General features: G+C 51.5%; 5 protein-coding genes across 5 annotated transcripts; 2 read left to right on the forward strand and 3 right to left on the reverse strand.

Moving 5' to 3' along the window:
- Positions 1–44: 44 nt before the first annotated feature.
- JCM6883_001815 (uncharacterized protein) lies at positions 45–6,095 on the forward strand (the record flags this gene model as incomplete). The annotated part of the gene is made up of 11 exons (XM_076634942.1): positions 45–915; positions 1,020–1,063; positions 1,174–1,287; positions 1,370–1,525; positions 1,595–2,159; positions 2,219–2,430; positions 2,501–2,609; positions 2,675–2,734; positions 2,802–4,135; positions 4,205–5,605; positions 5,670–6,095. The coding sequence occupies 11 exons, from the start codon at positions 45–47 to the stop codon at positions 6,093–6,095; spliced, it is 5,292 nt and encodes a 1,763-aa protein (XP_076485091.1).
- Positions 6,096–6,371: 276 nt separating this feature from the next.
- JCM6883_001816 (PRKCSH domain-containing protein) lies at positions 6,372–8,484 on the reverse strand (the record flags this gene model as incomplete). Its single annotated transcript, XM_076634943.1, has 6 exons — positions 6,372–6,752; positions 6,814–7,391; positions 7,480–7,534; positions 7,616–7,916; positions 7,993–8,240; positions 8,317–8,484. 6 exons carry the CDS (start codon positions 8,482–8,484, stop codon positions 6,372–6,374), a joined length of 1,731 nt encoding a protein of 576 aa, XP_076485092.1.
- A 373-nt stretch (positions 8,485–8,857) lies between these two features.
- Positions 8,858–10,426, reverse strand: MRL1 (Mrl1p; the record flags this gene model as incomplete). The annotated part of the gene is made up of 7 exons (XM_076634944.1): positions 8,858–9,256; positions 9,346–9,529; positions 9,623–9,700; positions 9,774–9,842; positions 9,905–10,012; positions 10,082–10,136; positions 10,219–10,426. The coding sequence occupies 7 exons, from the start codon at positions 10,424–10,426 to the stop codon at positions 8,858–8,860; spliced, it is 1,101 nt and encodes a 366-aa protein (XP_076485093.1).
- Positions 10,427–10,565: 139 nt separating this feature from the next.
- JCM6883_001818 (NADH-quinone oxidoreductase subunit D) lies at positions 10,566–12,858 on the forward strand (the record flags this gene model as incomplete). The annotated part of the gene is made up of 11 exons (XM_076634945.1): positions 10,566–10,749; positions 10,881–10,904; positions 11,032–11,289; positions 11,361–11,453; positions 11,517–11,847; positions 11,936–12,145; positions 12,225–12,329; positions 12,432–12,547; positions 12,636–12,651; positions 12,754–12,767; positions 12,836–12,858. The coding sequence occupies 11 exons, from the start codon at positions 10,566–10,568 to the stop codon at positions 12,856–12,858; spliced, it is 1,374 nt and encodes a 457-aa protein (XP_076485094.1).
- A 306-nt stretch (positions 12,859–13,164) lies between these two features.
- TTI1 (Tti1p) lies at positions 13,165–16,754 on the reverse strand (the record flags this gene model as incomplete). Its single annotated transcript, XM_076634946.1, has 2 exons — positions 13,165–16,620; positions 16,677–16,754. The coding sequence occupies 2 exons, from the start codon at positions 16,752–16,754 to the stop codon at positions 13,165–13,167; spliced, it is 3,534 nt and encodes a 1,177-aa protein (XP_076485095.1).
- Positions 16,755–17,377: the final 623 nt, after the last annotated feature.

Consider the following 17,377-nt stretch of genomic DNA (forward strand, 5'->3'; position numbering starts at 1 on the left):
TGCGGAAGCCGCTACCTCTCTCCTTCTCTCAGCTCAGCAAGAGTATGAGCATAATACCGAACAAGCTTCGACGAAGATCCGTACACCTTCAAGCGATCCCGATCAATAGCAGCAGTGCGAAAAACGAACCCCTCCAAAATTCCCAGAGGCCAACTTTCTCATCTCGACACGACTCTTCGTTCTACTCTCCTTCGTCGATCAACACTTTCGTGACAACTCTCGAAGAACCTCTCTACGACTGGGGAACCCCTTTACCTACTCCTCAACCATCGACCGAATTAGCAACAGCGTCACCGTTCCCTCAACCGTTTCATCCCCTTTCCCTTTCCCACGAGTCCCCTCCTCCCTCTTCTTCTTCCCCGACGATTGAGATGAGTTACAACGGAGGACAACCATCTAGTCCACGGGATTATGGACCTCCTCCTCAATCGTATTCATCAGGAGGATACCCTTCCCCTCAAGCTCCTCCCCCTCATCATCAAGGTCGACCTCAATCAATCTCACAAGGTTCGATCAACAGTAACAGTAACTACGATAGGCGATACTCTACCCAACCGCAGAACTCGAACGGTCAACAACAAATGCTCCCACCTAATCGTGGAGGAGGAGGAGGAGGAGGTGCTGCCTCTTCATCTGCTCCTTCCTCCTCTGGCGCAGCAGGAGGTGGATATCCTAGTCAATCTTCCTCTCCGAACGCATCGAACCCTTCCTTCTCCTCGAACCCTCCGCAACAACCACAAAGACCTTCTAGTCAAATGTTCCCAGCGTCTCAATCTCAAAGGTCCCTACCCACCTCAGCTTCGAATGGAACGGGAACGGGAGGAGGAGGACAACCGAATACGATTGCAGGGGAACCGTTACATGATATGGAGAGAGCGATTTCGTTATTGAAGAGTAGTAAATTTTATGCGGAAGGTATGCTGACTCTCTCTCTGTCTCTCTTTCTACCGGCTCTTCCGCCAGTAAACGCGAAAGGAGATCATTGACGCTGACGGTCTGTACATGGTCGTACGAGATAGGCTTCTTGATGAAGAAAGTTGAAGTTGGTCCGGATGGGAAAACTGTCAGTTTTCTCCTCTCGTTTCATCCATCCTTCAATCCGTCCACCCTGAGGAGCTGCCACCGCCGCGAGTGAACGAGATCGCTGATCATTCGCTGTTCTTTCGTCTCTAGCCGTCTCATCCTGCCGATACAGTTTGGGCGAAATGGTTCGTTCAACTAAGCGGAACGATCATGAGTACCTGGAACGCTTCCGAAATGGAAGAAGCCGCCAAGAACAACACTACCGTACGCTTACATTACATCTCCTCGATCTTCCATTCTTCGCCCGTGAACTGACGGAATCGTCTCTCTTCTCGCTCGAAATTAGGTTCCCCCTCAATACCTCAACCTCCAAGACGCCTTCCTACACCCTTACCCTCCTCATCCTCGAGGTCCGAAACCTCCGACTCAATTCCAATTCGCCTTGAACAGTGCCGGAATGAATCGAATCTTGTTCTGCGCTCCGAGTTTACAATCCCTCACCGTGAGTGCATTCGGGACCGCCTCAATTCTGACTGAATCTGATGATTTGGGGCTTGTTTCACTCTCGTAGATGTGGTTGAACGCGATTCGACTTTCGATTTGGGAACGATCTAGGTGTAACGAGATTTATACGGGAACTCTAATCGGGTTACGAGAACCGAAACCGTTGGGATGGCAAGGATACGACGCGGGACTCTCTTCTTCTTCCTCTTCTTCTCCCTCTTCAAACACCTCGTCGACGGGACCGATCAAGAATTCGAACGGAACTCCTAAATTCGAAGGCTATCTCAAAGCTCGATTACCTGGGGATACCGAATGGAGAAGAGTTTTCGTTTGCGTCTTACGGGGGACGAACGTTCCTTCACGGTCGAACGCGCTTGGTGGATCGACCTCGAATGCGAGTATAGGAGGAGGAGGGGATTCGGATGTGAAGAAATCTAGGAGAAGTTCGTTGTTACCTTCGTTTGGGAAGAAGAAGACTCCGAAAGAAGACGAACAGATCGTGATCGAGGAATGTCCGGGAGATGGACAGGTTTCGACGATTGGATTCTTTGCGGCTCCGGGAGGGACCGAGCCAGGTTGGAGACCTTCGAAAAAAGATCAACCGATCTGTATCGCTCAACACGTCTTCTACGGTAAGCTCACTCTCACTCGCTCAATGTCTCTCGAGACTGACCTGGACTTCGTCTGACAGCTTCGGCATTGTTCCCTGAAACTGCCGCTCTGATCAACGTTTCAACTCTGTTCAAACTCGAGGGAACTTTCTTGACTCCTCAAGATGGGTACAAAACTGGATGGGGAGTCGGAGGTCGATCAGAGAAACAAGGGTTCGCGTTATTGATGTTAGAATCGGGAGAAGTAGACGACATGTTGAGGTGGATCGTTGGAATCGCCGATGCGTTCAAGGTGAGTCGCTCTCTCTTTCATCAGCTATATTCTCTTCGGATAACTGAGCTGTAGGGGAGTCCGTCTACAGCTGTATGGAAGACCGAAGAACTTTTCGTTCGATCCGAGGGATCCTAGCTCTCTTTATTTCGCACTTCCGATTGGGCCTCACCGGGATCGACAGTTCCTCGATCGAGAACGTGAGTCTATTCTCTCCCTTCGAGTCTCTGTCAAACGGTCCTAACTCTCTGAGTTCTGTTTGCAGTCGTGGATACTCTCGAGATTAACGAAAGTCGACCTCGTGCGATTCGAGCTACCTTTCACAGTGAGGCGATGGATCTTGTTCTCGCGGATTCGAACACCAGAGCTAGGGCTGATGTATTGCTTCACAGATATCCTCTTCGATCGAATGCGTGGGGTCCGACCTGCCGCTCTCGCTCAAGCTCAATCGACTTCTCCTTCCGCTCCTCCTACGATCCCAGAATCTGCTCCCCTCTCTCCGATCAATACGATGTCGCCGCAGAACGAACAACCTCGCTCCCCGGTCGAAAACGAACGAAGATGGACTCAACAACAACAACAACAACAAGCTTCTCCTCGCGCTCTCAACAATAACGAAACTCCTCGTCTTCCACCGGTTCTCTCGACGATCGGAGAAAGTGAAACTCCTCTCTTCCCTCAACAGACTCATAGAGATCATGAGCATGAAATCGAATCGAGGAGACCTTCGGCAATGGGAGAAGATTACGAGAACCCTCAGACTCAGGAGGACGAACAAGTTCGACGAGTCGATCAATACTACGCTGCGGCTCCTTCTCCTTCTCCTGCGATCGTTCCCCTTCATCAACCGAGGGAAGTCGTCCCCGAACCTCCTGTCTCTCAACCTCCTCCTCCTCATCAAGAGTCGGCGAATTTCGATCAACGTTCGCCTGAGATGCATCGTCAGAACACGGCGGAAGGAAGTTTCGGATCCGACGCAGCAAACTATCGAGCCTACCTCAACTCTGACCTCTCGAGAGAAAAGACACCTCCCCCTCACGCTCCTGCGATCGCTTCCCCTCCTCGTCGAAGCGGACCTCAACTCGAACCGATCGTCACTGATCATCGTCAACACCATCAACCAGAACGACAATACTCTCACCCCCCTCCTCCTTCTTCTGCTCAACAATTCGTCGCGTCTCCTCAACAAGCTTCGGCACTTCCTTCGGCATCAGCTTACTCGCAAGATCAATCAGGGATCAGTCACCATCTCTCGTACGCTCAACCGGAGACCCACAACAACACCCCTACGCACGATTGGGAGCGACCATCGCAGAAGCAGAACAACGGGAACCTCGATCCTCCTTCGTCGGCTGGTCCTCTTTCGGCGACTGAATCTCGATTGACTTCACCGGGAGCTCCGTCGAAAGAACTACCCGTTGAACCGAAGGAGGAGGAGGATTTGTTAGCGTATCGACACCACCAACAAACGGGTCATGTCTCTCCGACGCAACGAGTCGAGTCGTACGATCATCAAAGAGCGAACAATTTGGAGAACACTCAACCTTTGTTCGCTTCGACTTCGACTTCGACGACGAATGGCGATTCGAACTTGAGATCGCCTGTCGAACCTCAACATACTCAAGAACTTCCGAAAACGAACGAACAGTTCCGAGAACAAGAAGTATTGGCTGAGCAACCGAAACTGAAGCAAGGCAGCACGGACGATTATAATATTCATTCGGATGTGAGTCGATCCTCAGGCTCAGTCATTGCATTCTAACAGTCTCGATACTGATTCGGTGATCACTTGCAGCTGATGGCGGCTCTCAACTTTGTCGATCGATCTTCCTCTCCTCCTCCTATTGAACCTCCTTCGCCTTCGACCGTCGAAGCTTCTCCAATCGAAACAACCTCTAGAGGAGCATTCAACGTTGGACCTCCCGCTCGGCGAAACTTTGCTAACGACACATCTGCCGACGACGATCAATACGGAGCGATTCACGCACCTCCTCCTCCAATCCCTAACGTTTCTTCTCTCCCTGACGAGCCGTCGACCTCGAAGCCCTCAGTCACTACTGCTCAGCAATTCCCGTCTTCTTTCGCTCAAAACAAGCGATCTCAAGAACGAGCTGCGGCTGCTCAACTCGCCCAACAAGCTCAACAACAAGCACTTCATCGACCTGGACGACCCGCGGGAGCTGCGTCTAAGAACAAGAAGAAGAAAGTTTGGCAAGATAGCGATGAGGAAGAAGATGAAGAGGAAGAAGAGGACGAATCTTCCGAAGATGAGAAACCGACTTCGGTACCTCCTTCTCGACCTCATTCTCAACCTCGAGTTCCATCCGGTTCTCAATCCTACAGTTCCCTCCAACTCCCTCAATCGAACTCGATGGCGATCCCGACTCAACAGAATGGATTCGCTCGACCTTCGAGTTATTCCCCTGGAAATCGATCCCCTGCTCGTTCACCGAATCGACAAGCTTACCTCGAATCGGGTCCTGGAGCTCATCACCAATCTTCGCATTCCCTCTCTCACGCAAACTCTCGCGAACACCTCTCCTCAAACGAGATGCCTCCTCCTCCCGTTCCTTCTTCCTCGTCCGATCCGACTCGTAAACCCGCTTTGAACCCTCACGGACTCCTCGCTACGGGAATGATCGAACGAGAAGAACGATCGGCCCGAGCACTCGAGAACGTCGCGCGTGATTCCGGATCGACTCTCGTCAACTTACCTACGAAACCTCCACCACCTCAAACCGGACTCGTCGGAGCGATCACTTCTCACGAACGAGAGAAAGAGAGAACTGGAGGGGTCGGGAAAGCGTTGACAGAACAACAGAGGGATAGGAAATTGGCTGAACAGAGACAGAAACAATTGGACGAGTTGCAGAGACGTCAATTGGAGGAACAACAGAGACAAATGCAGGTCGCTGCGGCGATGTATCAACAACAGCAAATGCAAATGGCTCAGTTTGGGGGAGCGAATGGATACAATCCGATGATGCATGCGGGAGGAGGAGGAATGGGAACGATGAATTCGATGGGTTCGATGGGTTTCGCAGGGATGAACCCTTGGATGATGGGAGGTGGTGGACGAGGTGGAATGGGAGGATTCGGATCGTTCCCTACGATGACTTCGTTCTCTCCTGGATCCCAAATGGGAGCAACTTCGCCGGGACTTCAACCTCAAAACACGGGTGGATCAATGGATCAAGTGAGTTCTTCTCTCGTGTCAGTCCTTCTCACGTGGAGCTGATGTGAGTTTGAATTCTCTACAGTTTCAGCAACAGCAAGCTATGATGGCGGCTCAACAAGCAGCTCAGCAAGCAGCTCAACAAGCTTACCTCGCCGCAATGTCTCAATTCAACCCTCAAGCTGGAGGAGGAGGAGGAGGAGGATCTCCTGGATCTACTCTCGGTCACCATCAATCATTCCCGTCCATGTCAATGATGGGAGGTCAATTCGCCGGACCCGGAATGGGAGGAGGAGGTTACCCCGTTTCTTCGATGCCCGCTTCTCCTTCGTTCGCGGCTCCTTCCTTCTTCGGTCACGCTCAACATCCGAGTATGGGTTCGTTCATGAGTGGTCAAGGAGGAGGAGGAGGAGGAATGCCTAATTTCAGCTCGTCTCCCTCTCCCGCGGCTGGTCAATCTCCCATGAAAGAAAACCCCGATGCCGCTCATTCGAGAGGTAATTCGACGTAATTAAGATACCCTCTACACACACGCCTCATCCGTACCCATTTATCACTTTCTATCCGTTCTAACCCTTTCGAAAAGACACTTCTTTCTTCCCTTCCCTCTATCATGAAAATTTGTTCTTCTCCTCTCTCTAATCTGTTCTTCTCTTTCCAATCTTTATGCTAATACTACCACTACACTCTGTGCTCTCTTTCTCTCTCTGTCGTCTCTCCTTCCTCGAGTCCAAGCGAAAAGAGAACTGAAACAACAGAACAAACGAGTCGATACGATACAGATTTCCTACAATTCATCCTTCAATCTCCCCTTCCCCTCTTCCTCCTCCTTCTGCTCCTCCTCCTCATACCTCCTCTCGAAACCCCTCCTCATCTGTTCAAACGCCTCATTCTTGACCGGTTCGACGTTGTTCCTCTCTCGAACGTTTCGTTGAGCTTGAGCTTTCGATAGTTTCTCGAATTGTTCCGAAGTGAGAGTCCCACCGCTTGATGCGTCGACTCCCCAGACTTCTTTCAAGAGTTTCATCACGTCGAGTTGGGGCTTACCGTCGGCAGAATCAGAGTTGGAGTCGGAGTTGGGCGGAGGAGGAGGAGATGAGGGATCTTCGTGGTTGGGAGGAGAGGGTCGGTGAGAATCTTCCATTGCTTTCGTGAGAGACTCCGTCATCTGAGGTAGGAAATGTGTCAGCAGGGACAAAAGCGAAGAGAGCAAATGAAGAGAGACTCACCATTCTAACCATATCTTCAAGTTTATCAACTTTCACCCTATGCTTCTCTTCCTCTTCTTCTTCCTTCGGTTTCTCACTCTCGCCTTCTCGCGTATCACCACCAAACACTCTCCTCCTCAATTCCTCGTTTCCCCCTCCAGCAGCAGCAACAGTCAGACTGTCATCGAGTCTCGTTTCGACCGATTCGATTTCCCCCGTTTCTGGATTATAAACGAGCATCATCGTCGCGTCTACGTAATCATGTTCCGTTTCTGTCTCATCGATTCCTTGATCCGGTGGTGGAGCGGCAACAAGAGGCTCTTCCTTCATCTCGTTCGTCGAATCAGCTCCCATCTCATTTTGAGCTTGATCCTCTCCTCCTCCCTCCCCCTGCTCCTGCTTGTTCTCCGCTTCGTTCCCCTCAACCTCGTCAAGCGCCTTCACGTCCCCTTGTTGTTGATGGTTCGGATCAGGTAGTTTCGAAACGACCGGTTGACATTCAATCCTCGAAGCCGGTTCCGAACTCTTATCGGCTCCTTCTAGGAATAACGGTTCGGCACAGAGTCGAGGAGTGTGGATCAGGAGGACGTAGCGACATACTACAAGGCGGGAGCGGGGGGGACGTCAGTGGGGGTCTGGAAGGGAAGAAGGAGAGAGAAAGGGAGAAAGAGAGAGAGAGAAACGCACTGGAGGTTTCGCGGATTAGAGCTATTCTGTCGATCGTTTGAGTATTGCAATGAAACTGTCAATTTGGCACAAGCTAGTCAGTCTTTGGCCATATATTCAAGGGGTCTGAACCGACTAGTTAGTTTGGGAAACTGACCTGAACTTCGACAGTCCTGGGTAATCCCGTTTTATCGCAAGTACTTCCTCCTTCCCAAGTCTGCACTAGATACCTCCCACCATCACCTAAGGCTACTCCTTCCCCGCCCCCTAGAGTAGAAGGGATCAAAGCTTCCCTCTTTGCGACTTGAAGGGAACCGGACCCGTATTTCGGGGTAGAAGAGTAGATTGAAGGTTCGGGAGAATGACCGAGAACGTAAGATTCTGTTGAGGGGTCTTCTTTTGGAATGGGGGATCCTGAGACTTGGAGGGCGTGGAATTGACGAATTTCTGAACCATAACTAACCAACTCGGGGAGGTTTTTCGTCAGGAAACTCGGAACGAAGAGAGTGTGAGGAGGATGGGAGGAGTACTGACCAGAAGCTATAAGTGAACCAATTCTGTTTCAAATAAATACAACCCCCTCTCATCGGTTCCAATAATTTTAAACCTCTCTCCAACCCCCTCTGTCTCTCGAGTTGTCTCGTCGATTCATCTAATTCGGCTCGTTGTTGAGCACTTTGTTGGGAGGAGAGAGTGACGGAGGGAACGGTACAGAGGAACCCTTGACCGGAGGGAGTACGGAGGAGATGTCGTCGAGGAGGAAGGAGCGAGTGAGGGAAAGTCTGTGCAAAGCGCTCGATACGCAACTCGATCAGCTTGTCTACTCGCTGAGAGAGTTGCTTAGAGAGAATTGCTCACCTCTAGTGGTTCGTGGAGTAGTTCGAGGGCTGTCTCGTTGAGGATTGGCGAGTGTTCATTGAAAGAAACGACGTAGGCTGGATGGCTCTCTAAATCGACGGGAGAGTGGGAGGACAGCGAAAGGACCGGTGCAGCGATTGATAGGAGCGCTACGAGCCGGTACGCCATCGCGGAGAGGCGGGAGTGACGTGTGGAGGGGAATTTGATGAGTTGAGAGATGAAGCCTAAGAGGGTCGACGTCGCGGGGAGTCCTGTCTCTTGCCTCAAAGTGCAGTTCGTCCTGTAGTAGATGCCGTTCTTGATCGCGCGAATATGAAGTGGGAGGTGAAGCGTGGTGCAAGTAACAGAAAGAGAGCTCAAAGTCTCGCGACGTCTCTCATGCCCTCCCTCGAACTCGTTCGCAGCCTAGTCTCTGGACATCATCGTCGCGGGTATCATAACTTCTGAACGTTACAAAGCACAAATCCACATCGAGTACTGCCTTCACAACCTAATTACTTTTTGCTCAAGCATCTATAATCTCCCTTTCCCCCTCGCTGCATCATACCTTGAGTCCCCCAGTTCCATCCATCGTCAATTCATCTCCTTCCTCATCTTCATCATCATCATCCAACAAACTACCACCCCCTTGCAATCCCGGCATCGTTTCCTCCTCTCTTTCTCTCTCTCCCAGTCTCTCTCCCTGACGCTCCTGGCTTGGATGAGCGTCCTTCGCAGGTGGTTGAGGAGGCCCGGTTCTCGTCGTAGCTTTCCACGCAGAGGAAGAATAATCCGCTTGTCCAGCGGCGGCAGCTGACGAACGAGGACCGACAGAAGGAGAGGGAGTATGGAGAGGTTCGTAAGGATTGTAACCTCCGCCTCCTGCTGATGTTGAGGGGAAAGAGTTTCGGGAACGGGATTGGAATTTGGAGATTAAGTTTTGGGCCGTGTCGAGTGACCACTAAACATTCACCATCCCATCTAACCCGTCAGTTGTAATTTCACGCGTTTCATCGAGAGTGATCCAGAGGGGAGAAGAGGAGAACGTACGACTCCCACAATGATAACCATATCCTTCACGAACCCTACCGCTTCTCTCAACTGTCCTGCAGCTGCACCACTACCAGAGAGATTGTTCCCACCTCCCGGGAACGACGACGAAGATCGGTTCTTGTTGATGAATCTGTTGTAGATGAAGATACCGCCGGTGACGGAGAGGAGGATCCAGAAGAGTCTATGCATCATCGTGATGAATCGAGGAGGAGCAGAGGGTGAGTCTCGGAGCGGAAGGAAGGGAGAGAGAAGGGAGGAAAGGGAAGGGACGTACGTGACGGTGAGGCTCCAGATTGTGCTGAAGAATCCACCGATTGATTGAGAACAGGCATGAGGGGTCTTCATAGTGAACCTGGAGTGAGAACGAACAACGAAGGGAGTGAGTTATGGGAAGAGAAGAGATTCGACGAGTTTTGAAAGCTCACACGTAGAAACAGTCGTCGATCGAGTCGATGAGTTTGATATCAGAGCCAGACCAACTCTTATCGCATTGTCTAAATGCGCCAGAAGATCCGGTCAGGTCTGCAAAAACGAGCTGACGAGAAGGAACTTTTACAGGTAAATGAGGGAAGATCTCCTCGCGTTTGATTTCGGACAAGCAGCTCCATCTTTGTACGTTAAGGATAGTTGTCCGTTGTGGTATTGCGGTACCGTCGAGTATTTCCTGCATAGGCATTGCATTCATCTTTCGTTAATTCTAGAAAACTGAGAATTCCTCGACATGAGAACTCACCCAAGCGATATTGAACCTCTCGAATCGTAGATATAGGCTCCCGCACCATCTCCCGCTGTCCAACGCACCCCACCACACTTAGCTCTCAGTCGCATCAAGGTCGAGTGTGCGATAAGAGAGCTGAAGGGAAACCTTACCTGCGACCGGATCCCCGACGACCGCACCACAGAAATTCATTGTAATATCGCCTCCATCTGGATTCGTGATCGCTTCGTAATCACTCTTGGGCTTCCTCAGTCCGTTTAGGTCGAATTTCCCGATGGATGGACCTTGGATAACGCACGTTTGAGCGAGAGTGACGGTAGCGAGCGAGAGAGTCAACGCGAGGTGAGGGAGTCCGCGCATCTCAACGAGGGTACTGGAGAGTAGAGAGAGACGAGGTCGGTAAGTGGGGTAAGAGGGAGAAGGAGAAGAGAGGAGGAGATTCTGAGAGAGCGGATTTCGACTTTCGACCTCATCACCTCTTTCTCCGGGTACTCGATCAATGTTGTTCCGAGCAGCTCGACCACTAGCGAAACTCGCCCGACCTTCTTCGGTCTCGGCTTCAGCTCCCTCATTGTTGAGTCGAACTCTGGCGACGGAGGCGACTTCTCCTCGACCTCCGGCATCGAAGGAGTACGCAACGGTAGAGGATTTACACAACAGGACAGCTCATGAGATCTTGGCTGGTACGTTCTAGCTCTCACTCAGGTACTCGGTCTTGAGCGGAAGAGATGAGAGTTCTCGATCGCGAGAGAGAGGTGTGCCACTTCTCACGCTACCGGAGAGATCGCTGACCACGCTTGTTGCGTATGAATAGAACGAGATGCTGGTAAAGCTGGAGGTAAGCCGCATTCCACACCTCCCGAGTCGAGATGACGGCTTTCAATCTCTCTTTCCGATGATTGGGCCTTTTCATCTCATCATCCAACTCGCAATGCTGATCCCCCTTCGTACGTTCTCTCATTCAGCTATGCGTCATTTCACGCTCAATTTCGGACCTCAACATCCCGCCGCTCACGGAGTTTTACGATTGATCCTCGAATTGAACGGAGAAGAGATCCTTCGTTCCGACCCTCACATCGGTCTCTTGCATCGTGGAACCGAGAAATTGATCGAGTACAAGACGTACACTCAGGCGTTACCGTATTTCGATCGATTGGATTACGTCTCGATGATGACGAACGAACTTTGCTATTCGAGAGCCGTGGAGAAATTACTCAATATCGGTCAGTCTCTGCTCCCTTTCGACTCTTCTTCGCAGTAGACAGCGGCGTGGCTGACAGTTTGTTTTCTGCAGAGGTTCCTGAACGAGCGAAATGGATTCGTACCCTTTTCGGAGAAATCACTCGAATTCTCAACCACTTGATGGCTGTTCTCACTCACGCAATGGGTCCGTCTCTCTCCCTTTACTCATTCTATCCTGCCAGTCTACTGACCCACAATCGCTCAATAGATGTCGGAGCTCTCACTCCCTTCCTTTGGGGTTTCGAAGAACGAGAAAAACTCATGGAATTCTACGAACGAGTCTCGGGAGCCCGTCTCCACGCCGCCTACGTCCGACCCGGAGGAGTCGCGTACGATCTCCCTCACGGATTACTCGAAGATATCTACAAATGGGCTTCGGCGTTCTCGAACCGAGTCGACGAGATTGAGGAAGTCGTCACGGGTAACCGTATTTGGAAACAACGTACGGTTGGAGTTGGACCCGTTACGGCTCAACAGGCTTTAGATTATTCCTTCTCGGGAGTTATGTTGAGGGGTTCGGGAATTCCTTGGGATATTCGGTAAGTCTCTTCTCCCTTCCTTTTTCTCTTTCTTTCTCGTTTTCCTTTCTGACTCCTCGTTTCTACTCGATGTTTACTCGGTTCACAGTAAGGTTGCTCCTTACGATGCCTACGATCAAGTCGAGTTCGACGTCCCCGTCGGCAAGAACGGAGATTGTTACGATCGATACCTGTGTCGAGTTGAAGAGTTCCGTCAATCGTTGAGGATCATTAGTCAATGTCTCGACAAGATGCCTTCGGGTCAGATCAAGGTCGATGATCACAAGATCGTTCCCCCTCCGAGGGCTTCGATGAAAGAGTAAGTTGAAGTTCTCCCTGATCTCACGAGAAAGTGAACGAGTAGGGAGCTGATTGATTGGGATGAGTGATTTTTTTAGGTCGATGGAATCCCTCATTCATCACTTCAAACTCTTCTCGGAAGGTTACTCTGTCCCTCCCGGTGAAACCTACTCTGCGATCGAAGCTCCCAAGGGAGAAATGGGGTTCGTCATCATTCCTTTCTCTCCTTCTTTCCCCTGTCTTCCTTTCTTTCCTGTCTTTCTTTTTTCGCGTTGCCGACGACAAATTGGTTGAGTTGCTTCCAGTGTCTACCTCGTATCGGATGGTTCGAACCGTCCTTACCGATGCAAGATTCGTGCTCCCGGATTCGCTCATTTGGCCGGTGCTGATTTCATGGCTCGTGGTCATTGGCTTCCCGATAGTAAGTTCACAACCCCCCTCTCTCTCTCTTTCTCCCTTTCCGTATTCGTACTAGAGACTGATTGTCGTGTTGCTCTCCCTTGAAATAGTGGTTGCTATCATCGGGTAAATTTATTCGGTTACAGAACTCTTTCGAGAACGCTCTCGTCTTTGTGATGATCGCATACTGACCTTTCGCTCTTCCCTTCGCGTGTCTCAATCATACAGAACTATGGATTTGGGTCAGTCTCCCTTTCGTCTTCATCTCATTTCATAAAAAATACTGACGCCGCCTTCCTCTCGACTGCAGTATTCGGTGAAGTCGATCGATAAAACATGAGGACAAAATCGTCTAGAGCGAGAAGTAAAGCAGACGGGTTCGAGTATACTTTTTCTTTTTTTCATTGTAGTTCTTTCTTTTCCTTTCGTCGCTTTCTTTCGATAACTTGCTATCTGTGTAATCATTCTCGCTTTCTGTCAGTGTCCTCCCTTATGACACAACTGGCGAGGCTGAGAGCTGATCCGTGATCGTTCTTTCAATTCGGCGCGTTCGTTTTACGATTCGATGGCAAGCGCAGTCCCGAGTTCTCTCGAAGGTCCGCAGACAGAGTCCAACGAGGGAGAGCAAGATCTTTCAGGTTATAGTTCCTGCAACAAAGAATCAAGGTTACCACCGAATTGAACTTTGTCCATCGAGAGAAACTCTGGTAGTCCTTCCACCTCTCCCTTCGTCCCCGCCAACACGAGCCAAACTGCATCCTTATTGATCTTTCCGAGTGATCGATACAGTTTCAAAGCGAGATCTTGCAATTCTTCATGAACCGAACTCGCGAGGAATCGGCGCAAGAGGAAAGCTTGTTCCCAAAGCACGTCTTCCTTGAGGGGCACGTGTCTCGCGGCATCGAGGAGGGTCTTGAGAATCGACCGATAAAGGCGATGCGAGTTCGAATAACGAGTCGACCCAGGGAGAGCCGAAGAAGTATCGTCGAGTTCTTGTTTCGCGAGCAGCGTTCGGAATCGAGGCCACACGTCTTCGAGGATCCTCCGAGACATGAATTCTCCAGTGTGTTCCGCGAGTGCCTCGACGAGAGTTGCGGCTTCGACCGAGACGGACAAATCGGAATCGACGAGACGGTTGAGGATGAAAGGCCAGGCTCGGTGAATGATTGGGAGGAGGTCGGCTGAACGATCTTGCGATTCGAAGGAGGGACGGGCGAGAAGTGGAACGGCGGAAGCGAGGAGAGAGAGCACCCGACCGCGAAGGAATGGAGAGGGATGGGAGAGGAAGTAGAGGGATTTCGAGAGGATCTGTGCTGTGACGATCTGAGGTCGAGTTGCGGGAACTTGTTTCGATTCAGATTCCTCTGGGAATTCGGTAGAGCCCTCCGCTGGATCTTCCTCGCGAGACTTGAAGCCCGACTCGAACGGTTTTCGCGGATTTCGATCTTCATCCTCCTCCTCCTTTTGTTCGACGGTTTCCTTTCGGCACACGAACCATTTCTTGAACGTATCAAACGTCGATTCGGTCGAGGTGGCAGAACTCGAATCGCTCGACTTGGGAAGATCCTCCTCCATTACTTTGAGGAGAGCGTCGAGTACAGCCCAAAGTCCGACAGTGACATCCTCGTACCCATGATAGTCATCGAGAGCTTCGAATACGTCGTCGGCGAGGTCTTGCACGATTGAAACGATCGGTTTCCCCACAAGGCGAATCATTTCGACGAGAACGAGCGGGGCTGAAGGATCCAATCGAGTAACGCTCATTCGTTGTGAGACCGAATTGACGACGTAGTCGACATTTGAGAGAACGAGATCTTGCGAAGAGGCGAAGGACGTCGACTTGGCGATGACCGAGAGAGTCGTTTGAGCGTGTGAACGAAGGAATGGGTGAGACGTCGAGGAGCTGTAGGCGAGGACGTGGTATAGCGATGGGAGCAGAAGTGGTCGGAAAGAAGATTGTAGAAGCGACGAGGAAGTCGCGAGGGTACGGAGAGAAAGGGAAAGAAGGAGGATTCGGTGCGAAGCGCGATCTTGAGAATTTGTAGTTCGGGAAACAACAGGCTTGTACTCGGCGAGGGAAGGTACCGAAGTAACTCCTTTGTTGTGTTGAATCGTTGGAAGGTTATCGAGCTCGACTGAACCCGTGAGTGAGGCCGTGTCGACTTTTTGACGAGATTCCATCTCGGCAGAGAGTACTTCCTCCTCCTGCTCTTCTTCCTCGGATTCGAGATCTTCCAAGAATCCTATAACTGCTCGAGTCACCCCTTTTACCAACTTCTTCCTTCGCTTGTCCATCGTTAACTTTGACAACCCTTTCAAAATTCCTTCGACGATCCAGAGTGCGTTCGTCGCGACAGCTTCCCCTCTCCTCGGTCCGAGAGCGACTCCTGAAAAGTACTCGAGTAGAACGTCATCCTTATCGCATCGTGCCGCTCCAGCTCCGAACGACGACCAAAGTTCGTCGAGTGAACGGACCGTCGAATCGTCGTACATGTTTCGAAGGCGAAGTCGCGGAAACGAGTCCGCTTCATCGTCCGTCTGTGTGACTCCCTCTTTGATCCATGCGAGAGCGAGTCCTGCTCCGTTTCCACCTCTCGTCGAAACGACTCGTTCCAGCTCGAAAGACCCCAACAGATTCCAACTCCATCGAGCGACGTTCGATACCAGTTCCTCTTGGTTACTGTTGACGGGGAGGATATCGAGAGTGGTTTGTACGATTCCGGCCGAACGTCGTATCGATTCTTCGTCGCGTTTTCGCAAGACGAGCGGTAGAGAGACGAGCCGTCGATTCACGATCTTGCCGAGTAGAAGGAGGGGAGGAGCGGATGGAGACGCGTGTGAGCCATCGAGAAGATCGAGTAGAGATTGAAGAGCTGGTGAAGAGACGATATCCCACTCGTCGCGAGACAAGACGAGAAGTCCCTCGAGAGGTCCTTCGAGCGAGGGGCCGAACGTTGAAGAGCAGTTGCGTACGACTTCCGAGAGTAGTTCGACGAGAGCGATGCGGACATCCGGAGAATGATGAGATGTGAGAGGAGAGAGGGCGTTGAGAAGCGAAGAGAGGGATGAGATGGTGAAACCGAGCCAGGCGGGAGTGGGTACCGTCGGACCTGTCGGAGGTGTCGTAGAGTCGGTATGTGAAGGTTCGGGTGGTTCGGCGTCGTCGAGAAGGGTCGCTGGCGAATCCTCCAGATCGCGAGCTAGCTCTTCGAGGGACATGTTTGGTGTCTTCTCGCTCGTTCCTTCTGTCCGCAACTCGTTCGTGACTGAATCACTGACGCTGAGGTTGACGAGTGACGCGAGTAGACGGAGGGCCGAGACTACAACGGGCGAAGTTTGCTTGCGAGTTGGCGTTTCGAGCGAGATTTTCGAACTCGGTGGTTTCGAAAGAGCGATTCGTGAGAGAGTCGAAGCCATTCCTGGTAGAGCAGTCGCGAGAAGGGAAGATGGCCTGGGAGGTGTCGGGCAAGGTTTCGGCGCAAGATACTCGGTCGTGAGAATGCGTAGAGCGGAGATCGAAGATAACTGAAGCTGGACGAGGGAGGTAGGATCGGCGGCGAGAGCGAGTAGAGTGGTCAAAGTGTGGAAGAGGATCGAAAGGGAAGGGGGATCCTGAGAAGACGTCGGGTCCGCGCTGATTTCCTCCTCCTCCTCCTCCTCCTCTTGTCGTTTCATCAACGCCTCGAGTACTTGAACCGTTGCTAACTTTGACTCTTCCGTTCGATCGACTTCTTTCCCTTTGCTTCCTTCGCGAGACTTTAACGGTCCTCCGAGCGTCAAAATTGTCATCGTCCAAAGCTCTTTCCTGACTCGCTCTTCCATTCCCGCTCGCCTCCATTTCTCTACTAGCGCCCTCAAGCTCTGCATCGTAGCTTCTAATACACGGTCGCCTCGATTGACTCCGTCTGGTCGAGGTTGAAGGAGAGAAGTGAGCGGAAAGAAGGCATAGTTTGCGAGGGAAGGGTTGAATGCGTAGGAAGGGGTCTCGTCGAGGATTGTTTCCAGTCGTCTGAGGAGATCGAGAATCGTCCTAGTCGAATCAGAGCTGACGGGAGAGCGCGAGGCGTCGAGGAGAGGAACTGTGATCGCTTTCAGCTGTTTGAGGGTGATCGTGAGCTCTCGTTTCGAGGCAGATGTACAAGCGAGCTCACTTGTAAGAACAGAGACTGTTTAACCGCTTCACGCTCGCTGTCTTCGGCTGAAGGAGGTGGAGCGAACAATCCGACCATTTCGGCTCTGTGGAGGGGCGCGAGGTCAGCGTTGGCGAGGACGTATAGCCTCTCAAACGTGTGTACTTACCTGGAGTTGCTTCCGGCGGTCTCTACTTGCGATGTTGTGCTGGCGAGAGAAGTTGATTGATGAAGATTCCCTCCGGCTTCGTCCCAACGTATCCGCTCTGCTTTCGTCCGCAGCAGTAGTCCGAAGGTGTTTCGAAGCAACCAGTCGAGAGTCGAATATTGAAGCCGTCGAGATGCGGTGTGAAGCGAGTAAGAAAGGAATCCAATCAAAAAGTTCGCAGAATCTCTCGCGAAGGGGTTACACTTTTTGGCAGTTTCTTCGAACCGGTGTACCTCTATATCTCAACATTCAGTGGAGGAGGGCGTCCCCGGCAAACTGTGGAGCCGAATCACTTGACGAGCGACTCGAAGTTGCGGAATCCTCGTTCGCCGCACGGGCGTGACTCCCTCTGACTACTCCCGACGGAGTGATGCGAGGATAGGCGGAGAAGGTGATGGTAGCTTTCTACTCGATGTTGGAGCGCGAGGCATGTATGGAAGTTGCGAGGAGAGGAGAGTGGAAGAAACGAAAGACTCGTTCGCGCTCTGATTGAATCTCGTTTCGCAACGGTTTC

The sequence above is a fragment of the Sporobolomyces salmoneus genome (assembly GCF_050403485.1).
Source record: "Sporobolomyces salmoneus JCM6883 DNA, S_salmoneus_JCM6883_v1_ctg76, whole genome shotgun sequence".
Classification (NCBI taxonomy): domain Eukaryota; kingdom Fungi; phylum Basidiomycota; class Microbotryomycetes; order Sporidiobolales; family Sporidiobolaceae; genus Sporobolomyces; species Sporobolomyces salmoneus.